The sequence below is a fragment of the Prionailurus bengalensis genome, chromosome D1 (genome assembly GCF_016509475.1).
Source record: "Prionailurus bengalensis isolate Pbe53 chromosome D1, Fcat_Pben_1.1_paternal_pri, whole genome shotgun sequence".
Lineage (NCBI taxonomy): Eukaryota > Metazoa > Chordata > Mammalia > Carnivora > Felidae > Prionailurus > Prionailurus bengalensis.
This window is the reverse complement of record NC_057346.1, coordinates 60,267,224-60,279,768: the sequence shown is the minus strand read 5'-3', so window position 1 is coordinate 60,279,768 and position 12,545 is coordinate 60,267,224. Positions and strand designations below refer to the sequence as shown.

Sequence of the window (12,545 nt, the reverse complement as noted above, 5' to 3'; positions counted from 1 at the left end):
TTTCATAATACTTAGGGGACAAAACATTGTAGGAAGGAAGGGACCTGCTTCACACATACTCCTGGTCCTCCCCTCGAGACAGCTGCAAAATTTTGAAGCTATGAGGAGCAGGAAGCCAAAGAGCTAAGTTAAAATCCTCCAAGTGGCAGAAATGAATCTCTCATAGTCTTTCAGGGTTCAGGAGAAAGAAATCCACAAGCTCTCAAGAAAAAGGAAGGAACATGCCTGAGAAACAGGGACAAACGAGTGCTAGACCAAGTCTTTCTAAAACTACAACCCAGCTCCAACATGGCTCAATTTCTGATTGGCTTGAGGTGATTAGATCCTCACCCTACATACCTAACAGAAGAAGGGAGGAGCCTCTATTTGATGGAAGATAAAATCATCTGGAGCCTCTATTATTTTTTATACACACTGTCCACTATTTAATAAAAATAAATGACTAGACATGAGAAGAGGCAGGAAAATATAACCAATAATCAAGAGGAAAAATAGGCAGTCTCATAAGTGATCCAAATGTGAGAGGCACCAGAAAAGGACTTCAACTATGAGTGAAGAAAATACAGAGATGGACACAATAAATGGAAACATGGAAATTCTGGGCAGGAAACCGGAATCTATAAAAGAGTAACACAGGCATTCTAGAACTGAAAAATACATTATCTGAGAGTAGGATTCCACTGGATGGGTTGAACAAAACAGCACAATATTCACAGCAGAATATAGGATTAGAGAACTCAGAGATGAATCCACAGAAAATAATGAAACCAAAGCACGAAGAGAAAAAAAAAGACACAACTAAGCATAAGAGACAAGTGGAATCCAGGTAAAAGGTCTTACATAAATACTGGATTCCCAGGAGGAGAGGAGAGATTGGAACAGAAGGAATACGTAGACATGAAACAAAATGTGTATTCTGCAGTTGTCAGGCAGAATGCTCTATATATGTTGATAAGGTCAAATTGATTAATCATGTTTACATTTTTCACATCCTTACTGATACTTTTGGCTTCTTATTTTTGACAGAGGTGTTTTAAAATCTCTAACTTTGACCATAAATTTGTCTATTAAACTTTTAGTTCCTTCAGCTCTTGCTTTATATATATATTTTTTAAATTTTTTTTAATGTTTATTTATTTTTGAGAGAGAGAGAGACAGACAGACAGAGCGTGAGGAGAAGGGCAGAGAGAAAGGGAGACACAGAATCCAAAGCAGGCTCCAGGCTCTGAGCTGACTGCACAGAGGCCAATGCAGGGCTTGAATGCACGAACTGTGTGTGAGATCATGACCTACACTGAAAGATGCTTAACTGACTGAGCCACCCAGGTGCCTCATTGTTTTATATATTCTTAAGCTATATTATTAGATGTATACAAATTAAGTGTTGTTATGTTACTGTTGATTCACACATTTATCATGATGAAATGTCCATTTTTGTCTCTAGTAATACTTCTTGCTCTAAAGCCTATTTTGTCTGATAGTAATATAGCTACTCCTGTTTTATTTTGCTTTGCGTTTGTATGATATATCTTTTCTCATCCTTTTACTTTTACCCATTTTATATCTCTTGTAAACAGCAGATAGCTGGGTTTTGTTTTTTTATCCAATCTGACACTCTTCACCTTTCCATTGTATTGTTTGGTCTGTTTACATAAACCAAGTCTCAACACATTTGAAAGAACTGAAAATATACAGCATATGTTCTCTGACCACAGTGAAATTAAATTAGAAATCAATGAGAAAAATCACTGGAAAAGTCCCCAAGTGTTTGAAAATTAATCAACACACTGTCCTAAACAACCATGAGCACCCCCCCCAAAAAAATTGCGATAGAAATTAAAAAATCTTTTCCACTGAATGATAATAAAAATATGAAATACCAGAACTTAGTGAATGCAGCAGCTAAAGCAGTGCTGAGCTGTAAATTTATAGTTCTAAATGCCTCTGTTGGAAAATATTAAAGGTTTAAAATCAATAACCTAATCTTCCACCTCAAGAAGCTAGAAAAATAAGGGGCACCTGACTGGCTCAGTCAGTGGAGCACGCGACTCTTGACCTGGGGGTTGTGAGTTTTGAGCCCCATGTTGGGTATACGGATTGCTTAAAAATAAAATCTGAAAAAATAAAAATTTTTAAAAAGTTAGAAAAATAAGAGCAGTAGGCTTCACACCCAGCGTGGAACCAACACGCGGGGCTTGAACTCACACCCTGAGATCAAAACCTGAACTGAGATCAACAGTCAGACTCTTAACCAACTGAACCACCCAGGTACCCCTAAAAAAATTTTTTTTAAAGTGCAAGACTTCTACACTGAAAACTACAAAACATTGCTGGGAGAAATTTTAAAAGACCTAAATAGGAGACAAGATAAACAATGCTCACGGATTGTAAGAATCATTTTGTTAAAATGTCAATTTTCCCCGACATTAATCTATAGATTCAATATAAAACCAATAAAAATCCCAGCAAGGCTTTTGTGGGGGCAGGGGGAGTAGGGAGAAGTGGTAGAATGACAAGCTTAATTATGGAAATGCAAAGAACCTAGAACAGCCAAGGCCATTTTGAAGAACAAAGCTGGAGAACTTACTACTGACATTGAGACTTAGTAGAAGACAATGTGCTTTAAGGACAGACTACAGAACAGAATTATCTACTTGAAAAAAAAAAAAAAAGAACCTTGACTTCCTACCTCATATAGACAAAAACTAATTTGAAATAAACCACAAACCTAAACGTGAAAAGTAAAACAAGAACACTTCTATAAGAAAATTTACAAAAATATCTTGGGGATCGGGAAAGATTTCTTAAAGAGGCCACAAAAAGTACCAACCACTTAAAAAAAATGATTAAATTGGACTTCATTAAAATCAAGGCTTTCTGTTCATTAAAAGCAATATTAAGAGAGCAAAACAAGCTACAGACAGGGAAAAGATTTGTGTTATATGTATATATATATACAGGAAGACTTACATCCAGAATATATAAAGAACTCCTACAAATCAACTAAGAAGAAGACAAGTAACACAATTTTTAAAATGAGAAGAGATTCCCAAATAAAATGGTCAATAAATTTATCAAAAGGTATTTATTATTATTAGCCATTAGGAAAATGAATATTAAAATCACAATGAAATACCTCTAGATCCCGGAATGTATACAATTAAAAAGCCTAAAAATACCAAGGTTGTAGCTCAACCAGAACTCTCACACATTGCTGGCGCTAATATGGACTGGTCCAACCATTTTGGAAAACTAGAGGTTTCTAATACAGCTAAATTTATAAATTCCCTATTATATATCCAACAGAAATAAGTGTTTATGCTAAGAGAATATGCAGGAGGTCCATAGCAGTGTTATTCATAAAAGGAAAAGAAAAAGAACTGCAAACAACTCAAATGTCTACCAACAGAAGAATGGATAAATAATTTAAAGAACACTCCTGCAATGAATAATTACTTAGCAATGCAAATAAACCAACTACCACTACCCACAGTAACATGGATGACTCTCACAGACATAATGCTGAGTAAAAGAAACCAAACACGAAGAAAAATACCGTATAACGCCATTTATATGAAGTTCAAAATCAAGCAAAACAAATCCGGTTTACAGATCATGACCATAGTTACCTTTTGGTGGAATATTGACAGAAGGCAGAGAGAAGCAAAAGTGAGCCTTCTAGGGTGCTTAAAAGATACTCTTCATCTTTATCTGGATGCTGGTTATACAGGTACATGCTTATAGGAAAGCTTTCCAGCTGTATATTTATGATTGGTACACTTTATGTAATAGTTCAATAAAAAGGGAACAAAATAACTGTTATCACCTGTTATCCCCTAGTCTTTGAAAATCACAGTGACCTTTTTTTTTTTTTTTTACAACTTTTCCACTATTATTGGTAAGAGTCTAGTAACTCCTAAAGATATTCTTTGAGGCATATTTCAAAGTCCTCGCACATGAAGCATTCCAGCCAGGCTTTTGGCCCTGCACTTTTCCCACCCCCACCCCAGGGTGTCCAGGAAACAGTACACTCTCCTACCTGCTCCAACTCCTCCTCTGCGTATTTTTGGCGGCTCCGCTCATTCTCAGTACCCTCCCGCAGCTCCTTCAGCCGCTGGGCTTCCTGCTTGGCAAGGTTGATCTCATCACGCAGCTTCTTCTCCAGATGTACCTTCTCCACCTCCACTGTGCGGTGCTCCTCTTGGGCCTTGTGCAGCCTGGGGAGCGATGCAGGGAGCTGGAGAAGGCCAGGCAAGGGGTGCCAGCCAACACGCCACGAGTCACAGCATCAAAGAGGAAAATGAGGGCTCTGGCACTCAGAATATATTCTCCCTACTCTGTTGACTGGCTCTGAGTTAGCTCAGGGCCAAAAGAAACCACAGTGATTACCATATTTCTTATCATTTTGCTGCCAGTAATCATGCTAGGTTCCTGGGTATCTGAATCCTTCCTCTGAGGGATCTCACATAGTAAGATCCTAACAACTACTAGCTTACAGGGTATTTCCATGTGTCCTCCCTGCAGATAATGATATGATGCATCATGATCAGCCTAGGACAGGTATGGATTTAAGACTTAGAAAAGGGAAGTCATTGCAGGTAGAACAGAGACTAGAATTCCAATCTGTAGGACTCCAAACCCCACAGTCATTCCCCATATCCTCAGGTATCTGGAAGGCTCAATAAATGCAGAACGCCCTGCAAGCTAGCCCAAAGATCCAGAGAAGGCACAATGGCTGAGATGCGACTGGGGTGGGGATCCTGGGGGTATTTAGAGAAGATGAGAAAGGAACCATTGAGAAGCACCTCATAGAGTCCTGAGTACCTGTTCCCAGAAGTGCAGAAAATGAAATTCATAACAAAGGGTCTGGGGAGGGCCCCTGCTGCCCCCCGGCCTGACTTTCCTTTCTAAGTATCTTCCATGGTAGGTAAGATCTCAAAGGCTCAGTTATAATGAAAATATACCTTTGTACCCACCCACACATTCCCTCTGTTCACTGACAAAACCTTCCAGCCATCCAACCCAGCCTCCTTCCTTCCTCCACATATCTATGTTAATCCATTCATTTATTCATCCATTCATTCAACACATACTTTCAAGTGTCTGCTGAATGCCAAGCCTTGCACTAAGTCCTAGATACATGGAGATGAATGAGAAATTGGTCCCTGCCAATTAGGAGCTCATGATCTAGTCCAATATAGACAAATAAACAGATACCTAAACACAGTGTGATAAGTTCTACAACAGAGAGACATACAAGGTGTTGGATGAGCCCAAAGGATGGAGTGACCAACTCTGCCTGAAAGGAGTCAGGGAAGGTAACTAGACCCAGGAGAAAGAGTAAGAGTTCGCTAATCCCTCTGGAAGAAGCGAAGGACTTAGTCATTGTTGGGCCTTCCTATCTGAGTAAGAAACACCAAGTCACAGGAGACCAGGGTAGGAGGGTAAAGGATGATGAAGAAGACAGTGATATATAGCTTAGACCTGAGACACAGAAGGATAAAGCTACAGAACAAAAGGGGACCTCAGAAGAGAGTACTGACCACTGAGCTAATTAAGTAGGTGAAACAGAAGAGGCAGAGACAGAACTCAGCCTCTAAAAACTGCCAAGTCACGTCCATGAAGCGCCTTGGTTGCTTGGTCGGTTGAGTGTCCGACTTCAGCTCAGGTCATGATCTCGCAGTTTGTGAGTTCAAGCCCCACATCAGGCTCTGCACGGACAAGCTCTGAGCCTGGAGCCTGCTTCAGATTCTGTGTCTCCCTCTCTCTCTGCCCTCCCTTGCTCATGCTCTGTCTCTCTTGCTCTCAAAAATAAAATTTAAAAAAATTTTTTAATAAAAATAAAAACTGCCAATTCAAGTCCAGATCTGTCAGTGGCTGAAACCTCAAGAGATGTGGTGGGACAAGCAGAAAAGGACTAGGCTGCAAGCCTCCTGCTGACAAATGGCAGTCCGCTTTGTCCCTGGAGAGAAAGGCAGTTCAGCCTCCTCAAGACACACACTAGGTGGCACTACAGGCAAGGCTCAAAACAAATCAGAGGCGCCATTTCCTGCCCCCATCAGCTTCCCTTGCTGAACACCCTCTTTATTGTATTCTTCCGTGACCCAACTGCCTGAAATTACACCACTGGGGATTCATTTCTTCACTGAATATAATCCTCTCTGAAAGCAGCCTCTTCAGAAAAGCCTATGATCTGTCTGCCTTGCCCAGATAGTAGGGAACTCCTTTAAAGTAGAATCAAAACTGACCCACTTTTATAGTCCTAACAGGATCTAGCAGAGATGAAGATCAATAAATACTACTGGGTGCAGACATGAGCAAATACGTGTACAGTCAAGCCTCACCCCACTCCATCTCCTCCACAGAAGACTGAGCATCTTGAAAGCAGCAGTCAGTTAGCATTACAAGTAAGAAAATTCGGCTACCTGACCGCAAGCCCTGACTCTAAGCAGCTGTGTGACTAATCTGTTCCTTGTACCAGGGACAAGTCTGTTCCCTGTACCAGGCCTGTTTCTTCAATCCTAAATGGGAATCAAAATCCTTGCCTCAAAGAATTTTCTTGAAACCCAGTGAAATCCTACCTGGAATGCACATGTAGCATTACATTTATTCACCCAAAGTATCAGGAACTCTGGAAAAAAAAGAAAAGCTCTGTGGTGGCTGGCAGTGCAGGCCTGTGAAAGGAAGGAGGGACAAGGCAGCATGTGGGCTCTGGACACTATCAGAGGAGAATATGTGTGTGCACATGTGTCAATGTGTGTGCATGCAGTCATTTCTCTAAGGGCCACAGTGGTCATTAAGCTCTGGAGGCCTTGGGGAGCAGGGAGAACTGGGAGCTTAGTTTTATCCTCAAACTTGGAATGTCTCCTGCCTAGATTCTTTGGCTTCGCAACGAAAACAGTACATGCTTTTCAGAGAAATGAAGAATGGGGGCTGCCCAGATAGCAGCATTTAGCCCCTAGCTGGCAAAGGGCCCAGGAACAAGGGGCCCAGAAAAGTAGCCAGAAATCAGTTCAGAGATAAAACTTCACTTATCTCCGAGAAACCCAGCCAGTGGAAATGAATGTGATAGGGCCACCTTTACTGAGGCAGCACCTGTAAGTGTCAAAATTCCTGGCTCATACTTACTGATATGTGACCCAAACAAAGCACTCATCCTCTCTGAGCCCTCATTTCTTCAACTCTAAAATAGTAATAGTACCTACCTAACATGGTTGTGGTGATTTAAAAAAATAACAATGCATTTAAGTACTTAACAATACTTAGCTCATAAGAAATCCTTTGCCCACCCTCCAAAGAAAATAGTAGCTATCATTAAAAAGTAACAGAAAAGGGCCAAATGTCATTTCCTTTTACATGGATTCCTGCAAAGACTTCTCAATGGGAATCCTGAGGCTGCCAAAATAATTTTCTAAAAAAGAGTCCTGAAGTAGGTCCCTCCTCTTCTCAAAAACAAAACAAAGCAAAAAACCAATTACCTGCGTTGACTCCCTCCTGACTTTTGCATCTTTCTAAAACTGCTCCATGAGAGTCTTATGGTGCCAGGGATCTGGCCTCACTCTATATACATTCAACCTTAACTACCAGGACCTCCCTACCATCTTTCAAGAACTAAAGGTATCAGAAAGACAGATTTGGGAGGTTTCTTCGGCGAACAATGAAGAACAGGTAATTATGTCTATTTCTATGGGAAAGATAACAGTCCAGGGGCAGTGAGAAGGCTAGAACCGACAAGCCATCCACCCAGGGAGGCTCTAGATCTCTGACAGCTACACATTTCTCCCTCTGAGACTCAGAGGGAGGAAAGACAGAAATAAGCTTCTGCCCTGGGGAGGAATGTTTGCCTGTGCAACTGTAATGTCAGGAGCCTACGCTCCCAATGCAGTTTTGGGAAGTATGGCACAGCCTGGGAGGTGACGCCAGCATGATCTTGGGGGCGAGACAGCCCACAACCCTGATGGAAACAGGAGGCTCCCAAGAGCTGGCAGCATCAGGGCTGTGGGGAAGGGGCAGGGCCTTACCTTTCCTGAAGGTCATGCAGACTCTGCTCAGCTCTGTGTAACCCCTCCAGATCCTTCATCATCTTCTTCATGTGCTCCTTTGAGTAACGGTTTTGGATGTAGGCAAACCAGCAGCCACCCACACCAATAACGATCGACACCACCAGCATGAAGTCCTTGAGGTGATTATGGCGGGTCACTGCCAGAGAGGAGGCCATGGTGAGACAGGTTGCCCACTGCACACCTAGCCTTGCAACTCCATGCATCCCCTCCTGCATGAAGCCCTCCCACTGCAGAATGCTTCTTAGACACACATTTGCCACATACTAGTATAGTGAGCTCTCTGCCTACTTTGGAAAAGATGAGAGGCCTGAGAGCTGTGCAGGAAGTTTGTTAAATCATACTTCCCTACTCGGCAGTGAATAGGAGACAACTAGTGCCTTCTCAGGACATCCCAGCTACCTCTGGACTGCAATGAGCACATGTGCCCACGCGCAGTGGCTTCTGCGCTACTGGATCAGCAATGCTAGAGTAGGGAGAAGGGGACAGCTGGTAAGAGTATAAAGCAACATCACTAGAGCTTGAGGCCTGGCTGTGGGACTGATGTTCCTGCAGGAGCCGGGTCTCCCGGACAACCAGGCTATTCCAGGTACAAGGTACAGAGAGCCCAGGTCAGGTAAAGGTCTCACCAATGGAGAGCCTTTCTAGGCTGTGGCTCAATCCAGAGACCAAGTACAACAGGAGTAACACCAAGAGATTGGCATATACAGGACGTTGCCCTTGCCAGGAATCCAGGGACAGATCTACCTCCAGAGAATGCCTGGCGGCAATTTGGCAAAGTGCCGGTGCGGTGGCTGGGGTTCAAAGCAATGCTCAGTCTCCAGAGCAAAACTGAAAAGCTTGAACAAGGAGCAACACCGGAAGGTAAGTACAAAAGCCATGTCCTCAGAAGTGAGCCAACCAGAAGAGGGCCACTCCTGGAACCTGCCATTGTTCCCAGTCCACCAGGTCTCAGCTCTAAGCCACAGCACAGGAAACCTGGACACCATAAGGAGAACACGGCTGCTACTGTGGCCCCTGCTTGGGCTGGACTCAACTCAGGAGAGAGTAGCAGTGGGCTCAGAGGAGCCCTAGACGTGGGGGGCGGGGAAGGAAGAAAAGAAGGAATGCCCTCCTGTGCACAGCAGTTTAGCCTCAGGTTGAGGAGGGGGCAGTAGGATCGACAGGACCCCAGCGCCTGGTAAGAATGAGGGGCTGATGGGAATCCAAAAGGACCCCGGTGGAGCCACCAAGTTGAGGCTGGGTCTAGATAACAGGAAAAGATACATGTAGCTGGAAACTGTGTGAAGCTGAGGCCCAGATTGACAAATGGTTATATTCATAGTTCCTGATTGAAAGCTGAGCAGCAGGACATGGGGACAGTGTGGGATCAAACACAGATTAGCACATTCTATTTCCATCCAAGGGAGGGGAGTTACAAGGTCTGGGGTGGCAGCCCTATCCTTTACATGTTTAGGCCAGACTCTCATAGAGAAAACCGAGGGTCCCTTGGCAGCCATCCTCCACCCTCACTCAGGCCTACCCTTCCAACCATACACAAATCCTCACATTCCTGTCCTTTGGGTCCCAGGAAGAGATATCTCTGCAGCACGGTGAGCTGCCTTTCTTTCTGGAACACACCTGCCTCCTCCACACCTCTTCCAGAGGCCGGGGTACTCTTTGTCTCCCCTGTTTGTTACAGACTTTTAATCTTGGCTTCCCAAGGTTTCCCAACTCCAACATCCCTTTTATATTCTTACCAAAAGTCAGAGGCACTCCTGTTCAAACAAGACTCTGGGAAATGCCCGCCCCCTATTGCCTCCAACACTTCAAAGTTCTCAAAATGGACATGCGGATTGGGCACCTATATATTCTATTCAGTCCCTATCCCACCTTGTCCAGATTGATGTGGAACAAGACTCTATTATTTTTTCCAGCTTAATACTCTCATCCAAGTCAAAATACTGAATGACTAGAGCCAAGGGCAGGATCTGATAGTCCTCCCCTCATCTAAGGCAATACTGTTCCACCTACCAGTACCCTTTGGATCTCTTCAACCAACTTTAACTCCACTTAAATATATAAGCATCCATACACCCCTCTGTCCAGTCAAGTGCATAGTTAGAGCTCAGAGATAGTGCCTGTCCCATCCCATGAGCCACCACCTTGTCAAGAAAAGAATGACTCTAATCTGGCTGACTCACTTTGTGGCCCCTAGTGATCATCACTTGTCTGTATACCGGTGCCCAGCACAGCGATGACCAGCTCACACAGGGATTCAGTAAATATTTGTGGAACTGAACCTTTACTGATAAGTTCCAAGTATGATATCTCTCTCTCCTTACCCCACATAGGAGAGGAAGGAAAAGAGAAGATACATAACACATTAGACATTTATATCCACCATCTTGAATTCTCATAGCCACTCTAGAAGGCAGGTATTTGTGTTCTCACTCTATAGGCCAGGGAACTGAGTCTCCCCAGGAGAACTGACTTCCTGGAGTTCATCAAAAGTGACAGGGCTGGAATTCAGATCCAGACTTGCCTGACCACATGGTCTTTCTGCTACACCCCACTTTCTCATTACAACTTTCCTACTTGTGCAGCAGGTGTTGTTTCTGCTTTGTTACATCCAAACATTGCTCACCATGGAGATGATCCCCTGATCTAGCCAGAGTGTGGCTATAAGAGTTCCAAAACCTGAGTTTTTCTCCCAGACAATATCCTGAGAGCTGACTGTGGCTCACAGGCCATCCGGAGAGTGAATACCCAAAGGTCAAATGGCCAGGCCTTTAAGGTTAAATGTAAGGCCTCATGTAGAGAAATTATTGTGCCATCAAAAGCAGCATCCTGCCCTGAGTACTAGGAAGTCTGGGTTCTATGCTTGCCTCTGCTCCATCTGGATTTCAACTTCCTCAACTCTAAAATGCATTGTCACAGAATTGCTAAAGAGATCAAGTGCATAGTTATGAATGAAAGTGCTTTGAGGTGTTCTGGAAATCTTCAGCTGGACATATCCACTAGGTAATTAAGAATGTGGATGTGGAGTTTAAATAAGAGGTAGTAGCTGGAGAAGAAGATGTGAGAATTATCAGGCCCTTTCAGTGGAACCCTGGGCAGAACCCTATAGTCCAAAGCAAATCTGTGATGTTAATTTTATGTGTCAACTTGACTGGGCTAAGGGATGCCGAGAGAGCTTTCTTGCCTCAATAAGAGATTAGTACTTCAATCGGTAGACTGAGTAAAGGAGACCATCTTCACTAATGTGAATACATGTCATTCAATCATCCTCAGGCCTCTGAGTGCCTGAATAGAACCAAAAGGCAGAGGAAGGATGCATGTGCTCTCTCAGCCTGAGCTGAGACATTTATCTTCTGCTACCCTCTTACATCAGCACACCTGGTTGTCAGGTCTCCGGACTCAGGCTGGGACATATAGCATCAGCCCCTGATTCTCTGGCCTTTGGACTCAGACTTATACCATCAGCTCTCCTAGTTGTTGGACCTTCAAACTCAGACTAAATCATACCACTGGTTTTTCTGGTTCTCTGGGTATAGATGGCATATCACAGGACTTTTTGGCCTCCATAATCATGTAAGCCAATTCCTATAATAAATCTTCCCCTTATATCTATCTATCTATCTATCTATCTATCTATCTATCTATCTCTATCCATCCATCCATCCATACATACATACATACATACATATTATGTTTCTCTGGAGAATCCTAATACAGAATCTATAAACCATTGTGCCAGAAAAAGAGAAATGAAGAGTCTTATCTGTGCCTTACTAACAATGTACTTTTCCCCATAATTCCATTCCCATTCTTTGCTTCCTGCCACCTTCCCAGCCCACAACAGTCTACATGGATATTTCCAATCCTTCTCCTCTGACTAGGATTCCTCAACCAACCCACTCTTTGGACAGGTAAACATGGATTATCTCCTGCCATCTCAGGGACTGCCTTGTGTGTTTTTCAACTTTCATACTAGTCACCTTCTGATAGTCTGTGAGTTCCTCAGGGCCAGGGTACAAGCCTTATTTCTCTCTATAGCCCCATACTTAGCACAGAGCCTGACCAGAACAGGTACTCAGCAAAGGTGGAAAGGAAAGACAAAGGGAAGAAGAAAGTCGGTTTTCACATGGAAGGGGTTATGATAGAAAGTGCATGTGAAAGCACAAGGAGAGCATGGCTGGCCATCCCGCACAGCCCCTGCATAAGCTCAGCTCTCAGAAGCTACCCCTATGCCCAGCGAGCACTGCTAGGGCGACAGACCATGGAGCTTTCATGAGAGCAGGTGTGGCTTGCTAGGTGAACAGAGCTAACCCAGGGAAACTGGCTAGGACCTGGGGAGCCAGAGTGTGGCAGAGTTCCCAGCCCGAGTGCTACAAATAGATTTTAGCAAAATGAGGTCAACTGTTAATACAATCAGGCCTGAGGCAAGGGAGGAGGGTATAAACAAATGAGATGCTGACATGTTAACAGAGTCAGGAATAATGG

The 12,545-nt window shown here is 43.5% G+C and overlaps 1 protein-coding gene across 6 annotated transcripts in view; it reads right to left on the bottom strand.

Annotated features, from left to right (window-relative positions):
* STIM1 (stromal interaction molecule 1) overlaps window positions 1-12,545 on the bottom strand; it is a 185,902-nt gene that overhangs the window by 14,656 nt on the left and 158,701 nt on the right. For all 6 annotated transcript variants that reach the window (XM_043580402.1, XM_043580401.1, XM_043580405.1 and 3 more), the window contains exons 6-7: window positions 8,022-8,199; window positions 4,040-4,217 (exon numbers count right to left, since the gene is read on the bottom strand). In XM_043580402.1, coding sequence (XP_043436337.1) covers window positions 4,040-4,217; window positions 8,022-8,199 — 356 coding nt within the window. The remainder of the gene's footprint in view (window positions 1-4,039; window positions 4,218-8,021; window positions 8,200-12,545) is intronic.